The sequence below is a fragment of the Urocampus carinirostris genome, chromosome 12, assembly GCF_059441175.1.
Source record: "Urocampus carinirostris isolate Australia breed hairy pipefish chromosome 12, RoL_Ucar_1.0, whole genome shotgun sequence".
Classification (NCBI taxonomy): domain Eukaryota; kingdom Metazoa; phylum Chordata; class Actinopteri; order Syngnathiformes; family Syngnathidae; genus Urocampus; species Urocampus carinirostris.
Window position 1 is genome coordinate 2,382,154 of NC_142360.1, and position 22,947 is coordinate 2,405,100.

Below are 22,947 nucleotides of genomic sequence, written 5' to 3' on the forward strand. Positions count from 1 at the left end.
TGAGCCAATTACATAATTAAAATGAGTCCAAATAATGGGCAGCACGGCAGTGCAGTAGTTAGCACGTGTGCGGCACAGTTCTGAGGTCATGGGATCAAACCTTCCTGTGTGGAGTTTGCATGTACTCCCCGTGCTCGCGTGGGTTTCCTCGGGCACTCCGATTTCGTCCCACATTCCAAAACACACGTTTTAGGTTAATTGGCTGATCCAAATTGTCCCTAGATGTGAATGAGGAAGTGAGTTGTCGGTCTCTGTGTGCTCTGCGACGAGCTGGCAACCAGAGTTCAGGGTGTCCCCTGCCCTCTGCCAGAAGACAGCTGGTATGGGCTCCAGCACCCCCGCAACCCTACTGAGGATAAGCAGTGCAGATAATGGATGGATGAGTCCAAACTATGTTTTTTTCCAGCTTAAGACTAATTTTTTTCCTCTCAACCCGTTCATGTGCTCAATGCGCAGCTTTGCCCACCCCTGACCCCCCTTCCCTTCTGCTCAACAAAGTAGCACGACAAAGACCAAAACATGCCTATTAACTAATAGACAAATTAACCAAAAGTGAGAGAGAAAAATTTAAATGGGTGCAAGTGACCACACCATGGCATTTGAGCTCTTTTTAAATGAGATATCTTGTTATTTTCTAGTAACTTCAGATTTATATATATTTCAAAAAATAAGAATGATACAAGTTAATGGACAAATTAAACCCTGGCGACCCGCCAGAGACTATATGGTATGGGGAATACCACAATTTTAATGCTTTTACCTGGGTTCCTGGAAGTTTGGAAGGCATTAGCTAAATAACATGGGTTTTTATACCCGCAATACAACAATATTACCATCCAAATTGGACCACAATACGGAGTAATGTCATATTCCGGGGATCTACTGTACCAATCATGAATCTCTGAGTGGACTGGACGGAAGCGTTGACAGCGTCCGAGCAGCGGAAAGCCAAGTTCTTGCCCATTCCCTCTTCTACATGAAACAGCAGCTCCTAGCAATCCCAAAAAATATTTTGTTTTGTTTTCATGTTAGTTGGATACAATTTTGTGCTCGTACTTACAGACTTATAAATCTTGAGGACGTGAGGTGATGGGTGGAAGTCAGCGTGGAACTCATCCACAATCACATGAAGCCGGCAGATCTCCTCACCCATGGCGGTGGACACCTCAAGTGAAAACACATGTGGATGAGTATTGTGGTGAGCATCGTTTTGTGAATATTTTTTTGGTCCATGCTCACCTTAGCCTCCACGTCATCACTGATGGCCTTGATCTTCTTATTGATGTCCTGAATCAAAAGTGTGAGTTGATGTCTCACAAAGTCCAGCCGGTCTGTTTGATATTCTCTGTCCTCCAGCGCAGCTATTCTGAATTCACATCCCACACATTTGAGACACTGTCTATGTTTGTGTGCAGGCAATATCCGACTAGAAACGGGAATATTCAGATTTCCAGTGTAATCCGAATTAAATATTTTCGAGGAGAGATTTTAAGCCCGAGTCCCAACCAAAGAAAGACCCGAATTTTAGGCCGGGTCGGGCCTAAAATGTCAATCATTACATTCAGGTTCGGGCCAGGCTTCTCGCTCACTGACATTCTTTTATGTTAAATACAGACACTCCCCTACTTATGAAATTTCGACTTACGAAAAACCATAGATACGGAAAAAAATTACGGGATGTCAAAAAATATCCGGACATTGCTGTAAGTTAGATGGTGTATTGTGTTCACCTTTTTCCGAGTACAGGACAGTTCCATAGTGCTTTTTTCCGCCGCTACTGGCTTTTGGCGCTGTGAGAGGTCACCCAGCATCCACCCGAAGAAGAAATCCGCTTCCTCTTCCTAGTTTATGTGTAAACATGCTATATCTCCAGCGCACTAAGAATTTTGACATTTTTACTGTTTAATATTTCGCGCATTCATTCAATATGGTTGTTGTAAAGTGTGAAGAAGAGGCGAGCCGTTTCACTTGAAATAAAAGTGGAATATGGAAGCTTGATGCTGTTGAGAAAATGATTGGATCGCTTTTTTTGGCCACATTTTACCGCGAAGGAAGTCGCCTAACTCTTGAAGCTCATCTTCCAAAAGTAAGTTACATTTCACTTTATTTATCTTTATAGAGCACATTATTTTGGGAAATGTTTATATTTTAGTACAAAACAATACAGGTTACTTACACAAGCCTTAAACATACTTATTAAACCTTAAAAATACATTCCATACAAAATATAGCAACTTACGAACAAATTACGATTGTCCGGAACCTATTTCGTTCGTAAGTAGTGCAACGTCTGTAATCCATACAGTGTTGTTCTTTACAGAATCTATCGTGATTTCCACCCAAAAAAGAAACAAAGAACAATGACAGTTGGATAATTTAGAAAAGAAAAAAAAAGAAAAAAAACGATGCAAAAGAGAAGCTCTTCTCCGTCAGAGTCCACGCAAATAAAATATTAAGATTTGGGTTTGCTTAATGCTCGGTTATTTGTTCAGGTTCAAGCTGGGCTGGGCTTTAATACCCATAAGCCTGGATCGAGTCAGGCTGGATTTTTTTTAGGCCTGATCTTACCTCTAAATCATTTAGACGCCAAGAGACAAACAACATTTAAATGTCAGGAGACAAACCAACCCTATACATAGCAATGCAAGTACTGTTATCACTTGCTACTTCACACCTCAATGCAATGCCAGTTGGGGAATTTTCCACGATCCACCATCTTCTAAACAAGTATTGATGCAATCGGTGGCAAGTAGAGCGCATTTAAGTCAGGCCAGGTGGCTCTTCATTGCCGTTCCGTTGTCCCTGATCAATATGCAAGCGGAGACTGACTGAAGGCACGTTTTTTTAGAGCAATCCAATTCTGGCCTGCCTCGAGGGAAATCAACGTTAGTGGCAGAGATCCATTACTGCCAGTAACCTATTGCTAAGAGCACATTTTTAGTTTTTGGTCAGCTGAGGCCAATAGAGCATATTTGTGTCATGCTGGCTGTTTATTCAATTCTTTCAGTCTTAAATAAACAGCATCCAGTGGCCACGATCCATTATCCCCAGTTAACCATTGCTGTGAGTGGGGACTGGCGGTGCACATTTTGTCAGACCTGGGGGCTCTTTTTGGTGTTTTGTCCACCAAGAATTAAATCATTTTACTGTGACCGCGATCCATTATCCACAACACCATATTGCTAAAAGCGGTGACTGGCAGAAAGCCCCTTTATCAGGAGGGATGCAGTTCTGGCCTCGCTTAAAATGAAATGCATGGTTTTGGCAGCGATCCATTATTTCATTTTGACTCTTTTTCTAGGTTCGGCCCGTTAAAGTGTGCCTTTTTTTCCTGTTGTTTCTGCCTAGAATGAACAGCAGCCGTGCAGCCCCGATACTTTATCCCCAGCCTAATGTAGCTGCAAGCAGGGGCTGACCAAGTGCATTTTTGTGGGACCTCGTAGCTCTTTTTTTGGCGTTCTGTCCACCAAAAAGTGAACTGCAATCATAAGGCCCTTATCTATTATCCCCACTTGACTATTGCTGAGCGTGGGGGTTAATAAACCAAATTTGTGTTGTAGGTGGCAGGTTTTTTTGTCCTTTGTTTCGGCCTAAAATGAATAGTATTCTTATGGCCGCGTTTCGTAATCCCCAGTCAACAATTTCTATGAGCTGGGGTCTAGAGCAAATTTGTATTGCATGTGGCAGCTCCATTTTGAAATTCTTTCAGCCACCTTTGCGGCCCTGATCCATTATCCCCAGTCAACTATTGCTGAATGCAGGGCCCGAGAGCAAATTTTTGTCATCTGTAGAAGCTCATTTCAGTTCTTCCCGCCTAAAACAAACAACACCTGTCTTGCTGCAATCCATTATCCCCAGATGACTATTGCTGAGAGCTACTCTGCGCATCTTTTTGCATACAGCAGGGGTTCTGGTTCCCATTAACTACAATAAATGAGGAATTACAGCACTGGCAATATTTCCAATCAAATTATCAATTGCATGTAAACATACCCACTCTCAATCAAAAATCATTGTTCCTACCTCTGAAATTTCACGCTGCCCTCTTTCCTCCCCCCCGGTGTGGGACTCACCGCTTCTCCGCTGCCTCGATGTTGATGCTGTCCATGATGCACTGGACTTTTTCTGTGATCTGTTTGGCCCTGATAGTGTGCTGCTCAAACTTTGTTTTCACTGCTGACTGCGAGATACACTCCTGCGAGGCCATAACACACACTAGCGTTATCGTGACGTTTTCCGGGAGAAGGGCAAAATAGCAGGGAGGAGGATGAGACACACTTGTCTGTTGCTGTTTCAACTTAATGAAAGCAAAATGTGTGAAAGGACAGCAGCAGAGGTTGTATCTCGCATTTCATGCCCCACCCAAATTGGCAAAATCACAGTAACGTGGTGGTGAAGTGTCAGCAAAATGAGAAAAATGCAACACAAATATTTAGGCAATGAAAAGGAATGCAAAAAATATGGGAAAAATACAGCCCGCAGGCCCCTGAAAAACATGTGAAAAAAAATTTGTTCTAGGGTCACCCTTGTCCCATAGTGGCCCCTTCTCCATTAAAATATACAGTATTTTCATAATACATTCAAATCATGTAAATGTAATTTTTTAAATAATTTTTACCATGCATTTTACTATATTTTAATCCAACCCACTGATTAGTTTTTTTTCCAACCCACTGATTAAAGTAGGACTAACAAAATAATGTTGTTGTTTTGGTGCAGCTCTTTTCCCTAGAGTCCACAGGAACCCCTACTCTTTATAATACATTTTCATAAAATCATTGTGCAGATACAAATAATGTAAACATAATTTTTTTATATATTTCTATCAAAACAAAGTTTTTTTTTCAAAAAGTATTACAAACGAAAAAAAATGGTTTTGGTGTCACTTATGTTCCCAGTCTACCTTAGTGGCCACCGTTCTCCATAAAAATATAGTTTTCAGCTTGCTGATTGAATTTATTTTTTAAGTAGTATAGACTAAAATATTTTGTTGTTTTGTTCTTTTCCCACTTATTTTTATTTGAAATTTAAATAAATTCTCCACTTCTTGCCCTACATTTTCCACAACTCCACATTGAAGGCAGCTCAACAGCAGGGATAGTATATTCAAAGAATAAAGGGAAATAATATAGAATAAATCTTATTGAAAATGAAATTATACAATAGAATTATTAATTCACAAATTTATTTTAGCAGTGAATGCAGTCGGGCATCTCTGCTGATGAAAGGTTGAATGGCACAGCAACTCAACCCTTGTTGTGCTTTGGGCTCAATTTTCGGTGTCAGGTTGGAAAGCGAAAAGGAGAATGAATGTTAGATAGATAGATAGATAGATAGATAGATAGATAGATAGATAGATAGATAGATAGATAGATAGATAGATAGATAGATAGATAGATAGATAGATAGATAGATAGATAGATAGATAGATAGATAGATAGATAGATAGATAGATAGATAGATAGATAGATAGATAGATAGATAGATAGATACTTTATTCATCCCCTAAGGGAAATTCACATTTCCAGCAGCATCCCTGAGCTGAGAACAAAAAGTTAGGTGAATGTGATAGTGCTCTTAACTCTAGCCACCTCCCACAAGTGGCATATGGCTTCAGCATACTGTATTTTATTTGATTGATTTTGTTTGTGCATTTGACATGTTTAAATAAAAAAAGTTTATATCTAATTTTTAATTTATTGACTGTCAAAATGAACTTGTTTAAGATTTTTTAAACATTATTACATTTCAATATATTTCTTAGATAATTTTGTGAATTATAAATGCTTTCACAAATGTTTTAAGGGATTTGCTAGCCTAATAAAAGTGTTCCTTGAGTAATTATAAACATTGCATTGGATTGATGTCACCGTCATTAAAGGGACAGCGTGTATTATTTGACACCTAGATGTTGCTTTTTTATGTCGTGCAACCAAGAATGAGTACTAAAAAGCAAAGGACGATAACAAATTACCGACACTCAAAGTAACCAAACAACACCCTTTGGCTGCTGTAAAATAAATCATAACCGAATAGGAAGTATAAAGCAGGAGCAAAATGAAAAGTCAATAAGCGAATGCCCTCGCATTAGTGAATCTAGACTTCAACACTGAAGACGCCGCTTGATGGAAAAAAAAATCACAGCGAAGACGAAGATTGCGCAAGCCTGCTTGACATGAAAAGACTCGCTGAAACAAAGTGTCATTTTGGAAACAATATTTGTCTCAATTTCTGTTAAAGTTTTTAGGAATTAGACTATAATTCACTATAGCAGGTCTATATCGTAAATAATCTACTCAATAGAATACTTTTCTTCCCTTCTTGTAATAACTTTATACATGCATGCAAACAAACCTCAAACCTCCTTTCAAAGTTCTGAAACTCTTGAAGTCTCTCCAGGAAGCCCTCAGCAAGGGCACCACCTAGGGGACAAAATTAATACATTGGTGTCCAGTTTTTGACCTTACAGAAGAGGCCTGGAGGTTTTCACGTTACCATGTGGAATGCAATGTTTTTTTTAGCCCCTCGTTGCAGCATTTTTCACCCCATATGACATCAACAGCAAGTTGTCCAATCATCCGATTTTTTTCACGTTACAATCTCGAATAAAATGTTTTTAGGGCCCTTTGTTAAGGCCTTTTTCTATGAGGCTTACCAAGAAGGTAAAAATATATTTTTTTGCTTTTGTGCTCAGCTTAATGCAGTGTGAAAACTCCACGTTTTACTTTATTCTGCGATTACAGATTTGTTTTATTGTGAACTCACACATTTGTTGCAAAGCCCCGAAGGATCACCTGTATCGGGCATGCCCTGCGCCCGCTGCATGCGGGAATTCAGCACTTCTTTTGCGGAGACAAAGAAAATGCGGGTGGGTGCCTGCTCGCGGTCCACTACTTTAAGCTCTTCCACCAGAAAGTTCACACATCTATCTGTGTGCTGCTTCCTTACCTGGAAAATAAGAGTTACATTTTACAGTCAGAACGAATAGTGACTAGGGCTGCAACGATCAGTCGAATTGTCAACAAAAATCGCTAACAGTATCAGTCGACAATGGAAATCAGTGTCTCTAAATGAAAATAATTTCTGCAGAGAGACACCCGTGCATCGATCGGAAACATAATCATATAGTAACTGCAGCGTCAACATCAAGTATGTGTAACAAAACTTCTAAAGTTTGGGATCATTTTAGCTTATATACAGCAATTGAAAAGACTTGCTTGCAAAGTTTGCAAAGCAGACCTTGTGTATCATGGCAGTACTTCGGTGATGCACGAATATTTCAAGAGAACAGTTGGAACATTGAACGAAAGCATGGAAGATTCAAGTAACATTCAACCCAATACAATTTTAATGACATGCATTGTACATTTTATACGCTTAAATTTTACAATAGCTTGAGCGTTGCCAAACATCAGTTGTTAAAATGGTAAGGACAAAAAATTGTCAGTTGTCAGAGATAAAAATGTTTACTTGATGGTTTTTTTTGCCTGTCCCTAAAAAGTGGAGAGAGGTTTATTCATGGATTTATGACTCTACTGACTGATCACTGTGTCTTATTCGTTTGGAAGATAGAATTTTTATTTTCATCTAATTTTTATACAAATTCACTCTATGTTCAATAAAAGGTGTGGAGATTGCCCTCGGTTTTTACGGTTAATGGAGGGAAAATCTGCGACGTAGTACCCCGAGATGACCTCATTACCGACTGAAAGTATACGACTGTAACAAAATAACAATTACAGATCTACAAATAATCACACACCACATAAAATCAAAAACAGTTTTACTGTCATTATACAAAGGTGAAACAAGATTGGAGGGCTTCACATTTCAGTGCAAGAAAGCATTTTAGAGAGCGGCTGGCCAGCGCACTAGCACCGGGTGTCGTCGAACGGAGACAAATTTTTGAGATTATTAAGATAAAACCATCCCAAATATATCCCGCGAGTTGTAGCTCCAGGTCATTTATTTCATGGCTAATGGACCTGGCGTTGGAAGGATACAGGGTCCGCAGCAGTGGCTTTGGAGAGTTACTAGCCTAGCCGTTAGCAGTAGGCAGAACCAGCAGCACCGCTCTTGCCTTCTCCCAGATGCTGACCAATTCGTTTCAGAATCCCAATATAATCCATGGAGCCCCCCGCTGGTGATCATTATTTAGTTACACTCTTCTGACTTTTCTCGGAGTCCGTTTAAATTGATGAATTCCTTTTCAATGCAACGAGCCACTAAAAGCAGCACCCGCCCACTGTCTGACTCAGAGCATACACCAGCCTATTGCAGCCACAGACACAATCACACATGGCTATCACAGTCGCGCACACAGGAAAAACTCACCCACCCAATACAGAGCGCCTTCCCGAATCTGTCCCAGCTTAACACGGTGCACAACACAAAGATATCAATGACAACAAGGACAAAATTAATTACCGTAATTTCAAAATACGTGGAATGAACCAGCGACAACTGAAGCGTGAATTAGGGAGGGGCCGCTGTATTTTTCTTTGTATCAACTTTTCTTTATTATTTGCCACATAATTTAATCAACGCTATGCTATTTGAGAACAAAGTAATGATTGTCCAATTATTTGACCAATCATTTTAGAAGTCGGTGACTAGTCGGTGAGACTTCCATTCCATTAACTGCACCGCTAATCCTTAGTAGGGTCGCGGAGGTGCTGGAGCCCATCCCAGCTATTTTCAGGCTGTGGGCAGGGGACACCCTGAACCGATTGCCAGCCAGTCGCAGGGCACAGAGTCAGACAACTCACTCGCTCATTCACACCTAGGGACAATTTGAACTGGCCAATTAGCCTGACATGCATGTTTTTGGAATGTGGGAGGAAACCAGAGAGCCTGGAGGAAACCCATGCAAGCACGGAGAGAACATGCAAACTCCACACAGAAGGTTCGATCTCATGACCTCAGAACTGTGCTGCACACGCGCTAACCACTGCTCCACCGTGCTGTCCTATATATACTGGACTGTCTCAGAAAATTAGAATATTGTGATAAAGTTCTTTATTTTCTGTGATGCAATTAAAAAAACAAAAATGTCATACATTCTGGATTCATTACACATCAACTGAACTATTTCGAGCCTTTTATTATTTTAATATTGGTGAATTTGGCTTACAGCTTAAGAAAACTCAAAAATCCTATCTCAAAATATTAGAATATCATGAAAAAGTATACAAGTAGGCTATTCAACTAATCACCTGAATCATCTAATTAACCCGAAACACCTTGCGAGGGTTTCCTGAGCCTTAAAAACACTCAGCTTGGTTCAGTAAACTAAATCACAAGTATGGGGAAGACTGCTGATCTGAGGACCATCATTGATACCCTCCATCAGGAGGGTAAGACACAAAAAGAAATTTCTCAAAGAGCAGGCTGTTCACAGAGTGCAGTTTCAAAGCATATCCACAAAAAGTCTGTTGGAAGGGAAAAATGTGGCCAGAAACGCTGCACAACCAAGAGAGATGACCGCAGCCTTAACAAAATTGTGAAGAAGACCCGCTTCCAGAATTTGAGGGACCTTCAAAGACAGTGGGCTGAAGCTGGAGTCCAGGTATCAAAAGCCACAGTTCACAGACGTGTCCGGGAAATGGGCTACAATAGCCGTATTCCCATGGTCAAGCCACTTCTGAACTCAAGACAACGGAAGAAGCGTCTGACTTGGGCTATGGAGAAGAAGCACTGGACAGTTGCAGAGTGGTCCAAAGTCCTCTTTTCAGACGAAAGCAAGTTTTGCATTTCATTTGGAAGTCAAGGCGCCAGAGTCTGGAGAAAGGCTGGAGAAGAGCAAAATCCAAGTTGCTTGAAATCCAGTGTGAAGTTCCCACAGTCAGCAATGGTTTGGGGAGCCATGTCAGCTGCTGGTGTTGGTCCACTGTGTTTCATCAAGTCCAGAGTAAATGCAACTGTGTACCAAGAGATTTTAGAGCACTACATGCTTCCATCTGCTGAAAAGCTCTATGGAGATGAGTATTTCATTTTCCAGCATGATCTGGCACCTGCCCACAGTGCCAAAACCACCAGTAACTGGTGCACTGACCATGGCATCACTGTCCTTGATTGGCCTGCTAATTCCCCTGACCTGAACCCCATCGAGAATTTGTGGGGTATAGTTAAGAAGAAGATGAAAGACACCAGACCTACAAATGCAAATGAGCTGAAGGCCGCTATCGAAGCATCCTGGGCATCAATAACACCTCAGCAATGCCACAGGCTGATTGCCTCCATGCCACGCCGGATTGACGCAGTAATCCGTGCAAAAGGATTCCCCACCAAGTACTGAGTGCATCAATGAACATTTTCAAATGTTTGATTTAGTTTTGCTGTTATAAAATTATTTATTTTACTTGGTCTGAGGAAGTATTCTAATATTTTGAGATAGGATTTTTGAGTTTTTTTCAGCTGTAAGCCAAAATCAGCAATATTCAAATAATAAAAGGCTTGAAATAGTTCAGTTGATGTGTAATGAATCCAGAATGTATGACATTTTTGTTTTTTTAATTGTATTACAGAAAATAAAGAACTTTATCACAATATTCTAATTTTCTGAGACAGTCTAGTATATATCGATCTCATGACCTCAGAACTGTGCTGCACACGCGCTAACCACTGCTCCGCCGTGCTGTCCTATATATATATATATATATATATATATATATATTTATATTATATGTATATAAGATGTCAGAGTGAGTACTTGTCCAAGATATAGTGTGAATTGGTCAAGTTTGTAGTCATAAAGCGTCCAAAATGAAGGTAGACGTTAGTGATATTGGAAGGGGTGAATTCCCTGAAAAGTTATTTGGGGGTTTCCATTTTTCTTAAATATAGGTTAAAATCCCACACTTGAAATTGAGGTGACAGTCCAAGCACTTGTGATTGGCAGGAACTTGTGATAATTTGATCCAAAGTTTATTTTTTCATTTTAAATATGAAAGGTAGTAAAAGAAAGTAATATAAAATTAGAATCAATCTCTGCATCTGACCAAACAAACTCACATGTTCCATGTATTCAGGCTCGTTTGCAGATGCATCCCAGCGATTGTTGAGGATGAAGATGTTAGGTTTGGACAAGCGTTCGTTGACCTTATGGAAGAAGTGCTTCTCCTACATGTCGATAGAAAAAAGGTGAATACAGTTGATTTAAGGGGGGACAATTAATACATGGGAAAAATGACAGAATCAGGTGAGCATTTTTCATGTGTTAGTTCATTATCTAAATTGTCCTTCAATGGTATATAGAAGAGGTTTTGAAAAAGTGGCATTATTTTCCGATAAAGTGAGTATAAATTATGCCAAATATTCTGGAGGGAATTGTGTGAAATTTTCAGTTGGCCTGGAGAGGGATGGGCACCAGCAGGCTGTACTTGCCCAAGACACACCACAGGATATGGTGCCCCTACAACCCATTTATTTGTTTAAGGGAAACCATCTCATTTCACATGTTATTTTCACAACTAACCGTAGGAGGGCGCTCTATGCCTGTGTGATCATTTTAACATTTGTGAAAACAACTAAGAAGAGCTTAATGCTACCTTCCTAAGAGTTGAGAGTGATCATGTCAACTACATTTCTAGAAAAAAAAGTGAATTATACTTAAGTACCACTTATGTTTCGTCCTACTTTGTTATCCATATGGCTGGTGCGACTCCGGGGCGAATTAGGTTGGGAAAATACGTTAATCATTATCTAAATTTGTCTATATTAAATGCTTAAGTGAAAAGAATAAGTGGAAAACAATAGTAAAAACTATGTCTTTGTCATTAAAAAAACGTGTGTGAGATTACACATTGCACTCAAGGATAAACATGTAATAAACGTAAAATTTGGAGTAGGCCAAAATCTCCCTTCCTTCTCCCGAGTCCTCAAAAATAAAATGTGAAAATTCGGGTTTGCTTCGGGCCCGGTCCCTCAACTAAGTCAATTGGTCAGGCTCCAGTTTTAATACCTGCGGGCCAGGTAGGGCTGGATTTTTTAGGCCTGATTACCTCTAAGCCTGAATGCAGTGAGGGTATCGTTCGTTAAGTTTCAAATGTGAGCAAAAGTGTTGTTACCGTGTTCATAAGTGTCGATTCAGAGTTGGCGACTAACACAAAAACGTCAGCGTCCAGACAAAACTTGTCAATCCAGCCGTCCAACCTGGATGTGACGTCCGTCCCCGGACTGGCAAACAAACACAGGTTAGTAGCCATTGTTTTAAATCGTATTACACAGCGACCCCCAGTGGTGTAAAAATACTTTGTTCATTTACATGAAACAGCAAAAACACATGTACCGTATTTTCCGCATTAGAAGGCTTACCGCAAAACCATAGTCTTTTGTAATATATGTTTCATATATGTGGCGCACTGGGCTAAAAGGCGCATGGAATTAAAACTACAGTAAGAGCTAGGGTTGCAAATAAAAAAAAAGAAATTTCCTTTACTTACTGTTTATTTGGACAAGGGCCTCAACCAATACCCTTTATTTCTTTTTAGCAACAATTAACACTTTTTAGCACTTAACGGCCAATACTTTCCACAGCTAAGCCCAGCATGTGATGTCACCTATTCCCGTCAGTTATCTTTTTTTCCACTGTGTCCTTCTCTGGCAACTAATTTTAGCCACTTGGCTGCAGGCTATGACTCGCCGCTATTGTAAGGTACTCCTTCAGTGTGACTCTCCTTCCACAGCTGGTCATGCGAGGAAAGATCGCCATATCCTATGATTTTGGCACAATCCCTTTTTTTCCACTGGCTCCTTCTCTAGCCACTCTTGTTACCCGGCTGGCAGCGGGCTATGGCACTCTTAGAGCCACTGTGGTTATTTTTAGCCACTCCGTGTAACCAAAGCTGGCTCTTGCAATCTTTTACTGGCCTTTTAGTAGCTTGTACCGCTACCCACTAAAACTAACCACTTCCACCAGCTCTGAATAAATCAAGCTATTGGCTCTTATGAGCTGCTGTGGGTGTATCCAGCTCACCCTGTCTTTAATTGTAACTGTCGGGGATTAAAACCAGCTTTCATGTCCTGTTGCTGTTGCTAAGTTTATTCATTCCTTATTTCAAATATTATGGCAGTAGGCTTCTTAGTTTTGCCAAATGGTATCCTTTGGGCTTCCGTAGTCTCTTCTTCAAAAGCTATACTAACAGCTACGCTGACAACTAGTGATCTTTAATTATTACACGCTGTTATTTTAAAGTGACTTAGAAAAAAATTTAAATCAGGTTCATTGTAGCAAGACAAGAAAGGAGTGTGTTAAGCAATAAAATACACAAAAAAACGCATTGCTATCAGTTTAAATGAGAAAAAGTATAATTTTACTACCATATACCTGTCTACAAGCACCAGATCATCTCGAAGCAGGGCACACTTGGTCTTGGGCCAAAATATGCGAACGAGGCAGCCAGCGTCCAAACTCTCGTCCATGTGGAGGGCGTGAGCCAACTGGTTGACCGTCTGCAGGGTTTAGAAACAAAATGAACATATTAGCACTGGAATTCCAACCTTTCGGAACGAAACAAAACATTCAAGTACCTTAATACTCTTCTCCTCATCTGAGCCCTCTGTTTTGAGGTAGGCCTTGTCCTCATCGGTCCCTTCTACGCTCAGGAAGCAGTTTGTTGTGTGACCGATACCGCTGGGCAGCACTCGATCTCTTAGCATGGCGTTGACCACTGTGCTTTTTCCGTTACTTGTTCTGGAAGTACACGATTCGCGAATGAAAAAAAAAAACACATGGACCTACAGCCACTTTTACAAATCAGATCCAAAGAAAAAAACATTGCTTTGGGCATTCTTTTTGGAGAAAGTAAGATTTTACAGTCATTTAAACAAGAGGAGACAAAAGCATGAATCAACACCTCTGTGTTTGCCTGAGATAAAACGGGCAGATTCTGGCTATTATCTTTTAAAAGATAAAAAACAATCACTTTTGATATTGTTTATGGGAAGTCCAGATAGCAAGGAATCACAAAAATCTAAACGAGAACTGTGCAAGACTGAGATAGAAATGAGCTATGGCTATATTCTTTCAGTGATAAAAATAAAATCGGTTCGGACATTCTTTGTGGGTCCTGAAGACAAGGAATTACAATTTCTTAACAGATTGTGACAGTATAAAATCTGGTAGTTTTGGTATAAGATTCTATGATACAGACCTCTGTTTAGTCCGGGTTTAGCTGTTCTGTTTAAAAGTTCTCTGCCTTCCATTCATGATATTTACCTCCCAAAAAAGGCCACCTTCATATGTCTCCGGGCCAGCACCTCCTTGATGACGGCAAGTTTCTCCGCATAGGCTTGGATCTCCAACTTCTGATCCAGACTGGCCATTTTCCCCAAAGCATTGTTCCCACGTGTTTCTGGGAAATATTAACGACACAAATCTCACTTAAACATGTGCCATCTGCCCTACAATAATTTCAGAATTTTGGAAAAACTTAATTTAATGTTAGAAACCAAAAATTTAAATTTCCTCAGATGAATATCAATGCTCCTGTACCAAGAAGATAAAATCAAAAGATTGTGAGACGAAAGCGCAAGAAAATAAACAATCACTCTTCAAATACAATTTTCTGACAAACATGTAATAAACACTAAACGAATTAAATTTGTGGCATCTCCATAAATTCATTTTGTTAGTAACTTTTTTTTAAATGAAAAAGAAAATAAATATGCACAAACCATACAAGATTTTAAAAATTGATACTATACACTGCACATCTCTATTTGTATACATTTAACTTTATTTATTACGAATATTATTATTCAACATTTTAAAATGAACACTTTTCAAAATATAACATTATTTTTTTGGGAGTATTGATTTACTTACCAAATGTTTTGTAAATATCGTGATCTAAATTATTGTTTTTCTAATCATTTAAAATATCCGTTACTTAAAAGCACCACTTTACATTGCTACAAATAAAGTAAAGAGAAAAAAAAATGAGTATAATGATCCACCAATTATGTGAATTGTCTTTGCAGTGTTCTCGTTTGCCCGCATCATTTTTGCTGGGGACGCATAGTCTCAAATCAAGGTGCGTCCTCGGGACGCAACCTTTTTGACACAAAATCGTCATTACTTCTTTTTTTACAAAGATTAACCGCACTCCAAACTTTTTGTCAGGCAGATCCGCTATTGTTGTTTTAGTCTCGCGGTTCGAGTTTTCGTCTGCACGCCGATCTCGGCAAACGAGATCTCGTTGCTTCGAGATGACGTCATTGTTGTGGTGCTTGTTGTCGAGGGAAGGTGAAAATCAACACAAAATTGGTAATTTCTTCAGTGTCAGAAATAAATCGAAACATAATGCAGAAAGTGATAACAACGCAATAATTCCGGCTTGAAAAAACTGCGGAGAAATTATTCGGAAGATCGCGGAGGCAGGAAAACACGTGTGTCGAAGTGAACTATTCGACGAAAGAACATAAAGAAAGGAATACTCCTAGCAAGAAAAGGACTTTTCTGCCAAAATGGACTAAATTATAATCCTGGTTACAAAGGATTAAATGGATTGGACCTTTAGAAGGCATTACAACTGTGGTGGGACAGCAAACTACGAAGAATATATGAACTGCAAAATCAGAAGTGATAACTTGCTTTGTATTAGCAATTAACTGTGATGATTAAAACTGCATGAATATATAGATTAATATATCAGCAATATTATTTTGTATAATGTACAATATTGTGAACTGAAAAATTTGAAGTGATAACTGCTTTGTATTACCAATAAACTGTGATGATTAAAACTGAATGAAAATATAGATTAATATAATTATTTCAGCAATATTATTTTGTATAATGTACAATATTGTTTTGAACTGAAAAATCTTGAAGTGATAACTGATTTGTATTACCAATAAACTGTGTTGATTAAAACTGAATGAATATATGGGTTTATATAATATATTTGTCGCCGATTTACAATTTCAACCCCCGATAACACTAAATTTTGGGGACCCATAGATTTTTGAGCATGCGAGTTCCCGGGACCCATCACTTTTCAGAGGTAAAATGAACACTGTATGGTGGAAAATATATAAATTACATAATTACATAATTTTCAATTAAAGATATATACCGTATTTTCCGCACTATAAGGCGCACCTAGAAGCCTTTATTTTTTTCAAAAGCTGACCATGCGCCTTATAATACAGTGCGCCTTATATATGGATCAATATTAAGTCGCAAAGTCTTGCAACTAAGGCAAGCAGCCGCCGACTAGATTTTCCCCCAAAGGCGAAGTAGTCCGCGGTGTATGCTGGGATTTATATACCGGCGTTTCATTTCCTAACCAATGTGTCTATCATCATTTGAATCAGTCACTATTGGCTAAAGTTATTCGGAGGTAAAGGGGGCGGATCCTTTTTATCATTTACAGGCTCGCATAGGCTAAAGGTGCGAAAGAAAAGCCTGCAATTGGCCAACAAAGATGAATGTGAATCACACGTTGGGTTGCACTACGGCATAGAGAAAACATTTTTTACTATTCTGTGTTTGTAAATATTTTACCCTCCTGTATTTACTACACTCACGGTTGTAAGAAGACCATGGTTATGTATCATTATTGAACGTGATGGCTGCAAGCGAACTTAGGTGAGCTATGCAGCTTTATATTTTCCCAGTATCTTGTTTTAGAACGATCTTGATGTTTCTGTGATGAGTCTATTTTTAAACTAAATTCAATTCAAAGTGTTTATTGTCATATGCACAGTAAAGAACCCCGTTTCCCTGCACAATAAAATTCTTACTTTACTGTCCACACAGTTGCCAGCAAAAAATAAAATGGAAACTAAGAAATGTTTGGCATTTCTTGAATCCCAAGACTTTAACCTTCTGGATGATATTTGGAACGATGCATTTGAGTGATTGGTGACATCGTACAGACACTGTTTCCGTACATGTCTGAGACACGTATTTGCTTCTTTGCAAGCTTTTGGAGTGTTAAGGGGGTAACAAGTTTGACTGAACTATCTGACTGTTTTGTCGACGTTCCCATTGTAGCGCCTTATAATCCGGTGCGCCTTATGTATGGAAAATATAGGACCAAAAACTATTTTTTTGGGGGTGTGCCCTATAACACGGTGCGCCTTATAGTGCGGAAAATACGGTAATAGAAAAAATAGCACAATTTACTAATTACCTAAATCAAAATATTTAATTTTACATTTTATAAATCCCATATGAAAACGGTAAGTTGTATTCATGTCTTAATATAGAATAACCTCATTTTACCGTGTTGTCACCTTTTTTGAAAGTAAAAACGAGAAAAATAATTACATTCTTGGGAGTCATTGTGATGTTAAAAAAAAAATAACTAACATTTAAAAATGAATAGTTTTCAAAGTGTAAACATTTTATGTAGAGTAATATAGTAGTTTTTCCGAATAGAATGACATAATTTATTAAATCGATTTCATTGATTTTGATCTCGATGATCGTTGTTTTCGGAGGACCTCAAATCGCCAGCATATTTTGTTTAAAAGTCTGACTCACTTTCCACAAAATTGCTAGTCTCCGTCACGTAGATGAGAAGCTGCTCGAAAAGTTCGCTGATGGTCTTCTTGGCCACCACAAAGTGCTTCAAGGGGGAGAACTCTCCTCGGACCGAGTCTGAGCGTCGGGGTGGGGGGGCCGCGGCCATGGCGACTAAAAGACAAAAAAAACAAGGATCATTAAAAGGCCAACGTAGAGTGCCTTGCAAAAGTAATGGCCCCCGAGAATAACATATTGCCATATTTCAGGCTTCAAACTTATAATAATCTCAAAATATTTTCTTAGAATCCACAAAATGTGAGACCCAAATCAAGTAAAGAAACCCAAATGTATCCAATATTTTATACAGTGCTAAAAAAAAATGTAAAATTGAAAAGTAGGAGTTCCAAAGTTGTTGTCCCCCTTTGAGTTAATACTTTGCGCAACCTTCTTTTGCGGCGATCACAGCTAAATTGTTTTGGGTGTGTCTAAGTTTTGTACATTAGTTTTGTACAACAGAATCAGTTGCCCATTCTTCCTTACAAAACAGCTCAAGATCCCTGAGGTTTAATGGTGATCGTTTGTGCACAGCATTTTTCAGCTTTCACCACAATGTTCTATAAGATTGAGGTTCCGTTGAAAATTTTGCTTTGTTTAGGATCATTTTCCTGTTGAAAGGGGAGCCTGCGCCCTATTCTCGGATCTCTTGCAACTCCAACAGATTTTCTCCCAGAATCGCCATGTGTTTGGCTCCATCCAGCTTCCCATCAACTCTAACCATCTTCCAAGTAACTTGTGAGGAAAAGCAATCCCAGAGGATGATGCTGCCATCACCATATTTGACAGTGGGAATGGAGTTTTAGGGTGATGTCCAGTATTACTCTTACGTCAAACGTAACACTTTGCCATAGCCCTAAAAGTTCTATTTTGGTCTCATCTAGCCAGTGCACCTTCTTCGACATGTTATTTCTGTCTTCCATGTGGCTTCTTGCAAATGCCAAACGGGGCTATTTCAGAAAAGGCCTTGTTCTTGCCACACTTCCATAAAAGGCAGATTTTTGCAGAGTTGACTGATGCACAGATCATCCAAATTCAGCTGTGTATGCTTGGAGGCTAATAATGTGATCATAGGCCTCTTGGTTGCTTCCCTAAATGAATTTCCCCCTTGAATGGGCCACAACTTTAGAGGAACTGACAGATCTAGATAGGTTTGCAGTCGTTTTATGCTCTCTCCATTTTTACATTTTATATTGCTTGCACAGTGCTATGGATAATTTGTAAATGTTGTGAAATCGTCTTATATCCCATTCCTGCGTTACATATTTATATAACTTTATCCTGGACCTGCCTGGTGTGTTCTTGATTAGAAATAGACTTGCTCCCCCAAATATTTCAGATTTAAGTTCCCCTTATGTTCCGGTCCAGGTCCTTTGCTCTGATAATGATAGTCTACTAGTGATCCCAAGAGCCAAGAAGAGCTCTGCAGGTTCAAGAGCGTTTTTCATTCGGCCCCAAGTGCCGTGGAATGCTCTGCCCCCTGAGATTCGATCTGCAACCTCAGTGGAACTGTTTAAATCTAGGCTTAAAACACACTTATATTTTATAGCTTTTGAGTGACCTATATTTCATGTTGACAATATCTGTGTATTGTTATTCCAACATCGTTTGGAGCCTGGTCATCCTGGAAGCGGCACTAGCTCATGTGCGGACCCTTCTCAAGGATGTCATTTTCCTCATGTTGAGGTTTTTGAGTTTTTCTTGGCCACGTGTAGGTTTTAGATCAGGGGATGGTGTAATAATAGTCTTTAGCTTGCAATAATCTGTGGTCTGTGCAGCCCTTCGAGACTCCTTGTGATTAAGGGCTATACAAATAAACATTTTTCAGCCTGAAGTTTGAAACCTGAAATGTGGCAAAATGACAAAATGTTCTGGGAAAGGCAAATACTAGGCCCTGTATGTACAGTTCACAATACTGACCCTGCACAGAGGAATACAATATTCCACCAAACGTCTTTTGTACATTGGATTTTGGTTTCAATTGAACTTTTCTGAACTATCTTGATTTGCTATGGGTCCCAAAAGTTGCAAAAATGCCAAATGAGAAGAGAAAAAACCTGATAACCATGAAAACAAAACATTCGATTATTAAGACATGCAAAGAAGGCACAAGTTGGCCGTAACAAATCAATGATCAGAACTATTACTAAAAAATAGGGAGGAAATTAAAGCAGGGAGATATTCTAAGGGTATGACAATCCACACTAGTGGATGTTTCAGAATCAGTTTTATATTAATCCACAGTTTCTATCTTCTCTTCCCCTTTGCATCCACACGGTACTCCAATGTACCGTTTTAAGCCATGCAATGGTAAATAAATTTTATTTTTCCTTCACATGTATAGTTATTGATAAATTATATTGTTATTTTAATGTTTTTCTCTGGGGTTCGAAACGCATATGTAAATTGATATAAGGTACTATTCGATTTCACCTGTCGTATCCCAGGGGTCTACTGTGAATCAGAACCACCTTTACTATTATTGGGTTTCTACAACAAGATTATGGTTGAACTCCAGTTGGCAGAAAAATACAATATAAAGACTCGTGAATAGAAAAATATCTAATGTGTTCACCTCTAATACTAAGTATTTACATCTGAAATATAAAATATACACAACCAGGATATTGCACTTGAAACGGGATATTGCACTTAAAATTGTAACAAAGTGACAATTGAAAAATCATCCATTGCACAACGTTATGGGTATGTAATCAAGTGTAAAAAAGTAAACAGTACAATGTAAAGCCTTTAACAGCACAGAAATGAATAAAGTAAATAACCTTTTTGCAATAAAACACTTCTACGGCAGTAGCTCAGGAGGTAGAGCGATCGTTTTAGGATTAAGGGATCCCAGTTCGAATCCCGGCTTGTCCGTGTTACATGTCGAAGTGTCCTTGGGTAAGACATTGAACCCTCAATTACCCCCAATAAGCAGGTTAGCGCCTTACATGGCTGCACACATCACGGCCGTTATTGGGAAATGTGAAGCACAATGTAAAGCGCTTTGGGAAGTCATTGACTTGAAAAGCGCTATATAAATGCAGATCATTTCATTTCATTTCATAACAGTTTTAGAGTTAAGTCGCGAGCATCTACAGTAAAAACTGTACAAACCCGAGATATTGCCCTTGAACCAGTATTTGCACTTAAAACAGACAACGAGAGAGCTAAAAAAAATTCCTTCGTTGGCCTTTTGGCTGAGAGTAAGTGTCCCGGCTCCTAGGCTTTGTAGCGTATTATGAACTGACCGATAACGGATAATGGATAATGAATAACGAAGATAGATCAATAACCCTTAAACCCCCCCCCCCCCCCCCCCCCCAAAGTTATGGCAATGAAGTCAAGTAAATAAGTAAACAGTATTATGCAAAACCTTCGACAGTACAAAAATGAATTACGTACTTTTCTGCGATAAAATACTTATTCTGCAAATAAAATATTTTTGCTGCATAACTGTTTTAGAAGAAAGCAGAGAGCATCTAAAGTAAAAACTGTACATAACCGGAATGCTGTAGAAAATATTTGTTTCAGAGCGAGTTATTGTTAATTTTTTGGGGATTTGAACAAATTTATTGACACTAATAACAGACAACAGTGCGAGGTTTGAACAACCCCTCTTGACAATCTCAACAGCAATCAAGCACATTCACAATATTATATTTCAATATGACGTTTAACAGCAAACACAATGTGAGGTTTGAACAACCATCTTAACAGCCAAGCATATCGGCAACAAGACGTTTTAACATTTTGTCTGCCATTTTTACACCTTTGTTAGTGTCAATAGATCCTCAAAATGAATCTCCCCTTAAGACATGTTATAACTGTCAACTTTTACCCGAATACGTCTTTTAGCAGTGATATTGGCGTCCTTTTAACGTCTTATCACACACTTTTTCCGCACATGACGAGAACGCACGCGACCTGTTACTTTATTAAGACCAGTTACTACGAGGAGACGTAAACAAGAGCAGCTCATATCGACACGACATTTTCCACCATTTAAATCAATTTGACCGACGAAAAAATATTTTATTTATTATTTAAGATAAAAATGTTTGGAGTGGCTAACGTATGCGCGCTTTGGTTAGCTAGCCGCTTAGTTAGCATTTCACTGCAAAATAAGCAGGAATCGTAAAAAAAATACCGAAGCAAATTTGGTGTTTTATTACCACTTGAAACAACCACCGTCCTCTTCTTATAAAAATAAAATCTTAAATTCCTCCTTTTTAAACGCGTTTGTTATTATTCCCTCCTTCCAATCTGGTTAACCTTCTGTTATTTTCACGTATCGTCAAGCGTTATGTTCCAGGAAACTAGACTACTAGATTTTCACAATAAAAGAAAATTGTTTTCCGACTTGTGTTGATTCCACTTTGAAAATAATAAGTCGTTAAAAATCTGAATTTGAAAAATAAATAAAAACTACTTTCCCTACACAATTCCATCCAACAACTTCTCAGTGATTCAGACGAGATGTGTTTCTGAATTGTTAACGTGAAGCTTGTAACAATCAACTTCGGTCTTATACCAGCTTGACGTAAGTGACGAAAATAATAACCAATCAAAGAGCAAATGATTGAGCCAACCAACTCTTTTAGGTTATTATGAGACGCGATGACGACACAAATAGTCAGTGACGCTTCCAGAAATGTTTCATAGTGGTGGCCAAATGGGGCCACTTGAAATTTCGGGGTGACACACCACAACTAAATGCTATAATTTCAGGTTATTGAAGTTAGAATGCCAGTGGAAAGCTTTTAAAAATACTTTAGGACAAGCTACTGATATACTTTGGTGTATTGTTTAATATTCAATGTTACTCATGATTTAGTCCATAAGTGCGCGGTCAACATTTTGAGTTCCACAAACATGTTGACCTGGAGAGGGATGGGCGCCACCTGGCTGTACTTGTTTACGACACACCACGGGAAATGGTGCCCCAACAAACCTAGTGGGAAATGGATACAACCAACCACATTTTAGGCATAAGGTGCACTAAAACGTTGCTTTCGGAGTGGGCAATAGCTACGGGGGTGGGGTACGTTATAGTAGGTTCTGCGTAGAGAGGTGTATCGGGCATTTATGGATTTAAAGAAAGCATATGATAAGTACAACGGGAGGCATTGTAGCAAGTGTTGAAGACATATGGAGTGGGTGGCAGGTTGCTGCGTGCTGTGCAAAGTTTTTATTGGGATAGTAGAGCTGGTGTGAGAGTGGAGAATGGGTTGGAGGCAAGGGTTCATCATGAGTGTTCAATTTGTGTAAGACTGGAGTGGTTTGTGAGGTGCGTGTAAAAGCAGGGGAAGCAGTAATGATGTGTGAGGGTGGGTTGCATGAAAGTTAGCTGTTTTTGGAGATTCCACTGCTTTGGTGGCTCACTGGAGCAGGACTGTGTGCTTTGGTAGTGGAGT

The 22,947-nt window shown here is 39.1% G+C and overlaps 1 protein-coding gene across 7 annotated transcripts in view; it reads right to left on the reverse strand.

The window, feature by feature from the left end:
* Positions 1 to 22,062, reverse strand: part of mfn1b (mitofusin 1b) — a 49,136-nt gene extending 27,074 nt beyond the window's left edge. Inside the window, exons 1-14 of one of the 7 annotated variants that reach the window (XM_088349015.1) lie at positions 21,972 to 22,000; positions 20,314 to 20,426; positions 17,495 to 17,647; positions 14,219 to 14,354; positions 13,531 to 13,693; positions 13,328 to 13,452; positions 12,069 to 12,177; positions 11,014 to 11,121; positions 6,795 to 6,948; positions 6,355 to 6,422; positions 4,074 to 4,195; positions 1,240 to 1,366; positions 1,061 to 1,165; positions 889 to 991 (exon numbers count right to left, since the gene is read on the reverse strand). In XM_088349015.1, coding sequence (XP_088205141.1) covers positions 889 to 991; positions 1,061 to 1,165; positions 1,240 to 1,366; positions 4,074 to 4,195; positions 6,355 to 6,422; positions 6,795 to 6,948; positions 11,014 to 11,121; positions 12,069 to 12,177; positions 13,328 to 13,452; positions 13,531 to 13,693; positions 14,219 to 14,354; positions 17,495 to 17,642 — 1,468 coding nt within the window. In that variant the 5' untranslated portion in view covers positions 17,643 to 17,647; positions 20,314 to 20,426; positions 21,972 to 22,000. The other 6 variants (XM_088349014.1, XM_088349012.1, XM_088349013.1 and 3 more) reach the window with 6 other exon arrangements.
* Between the last annotated feature and the right edge of the window lie 885 nt (positions 22,063 to 22,947).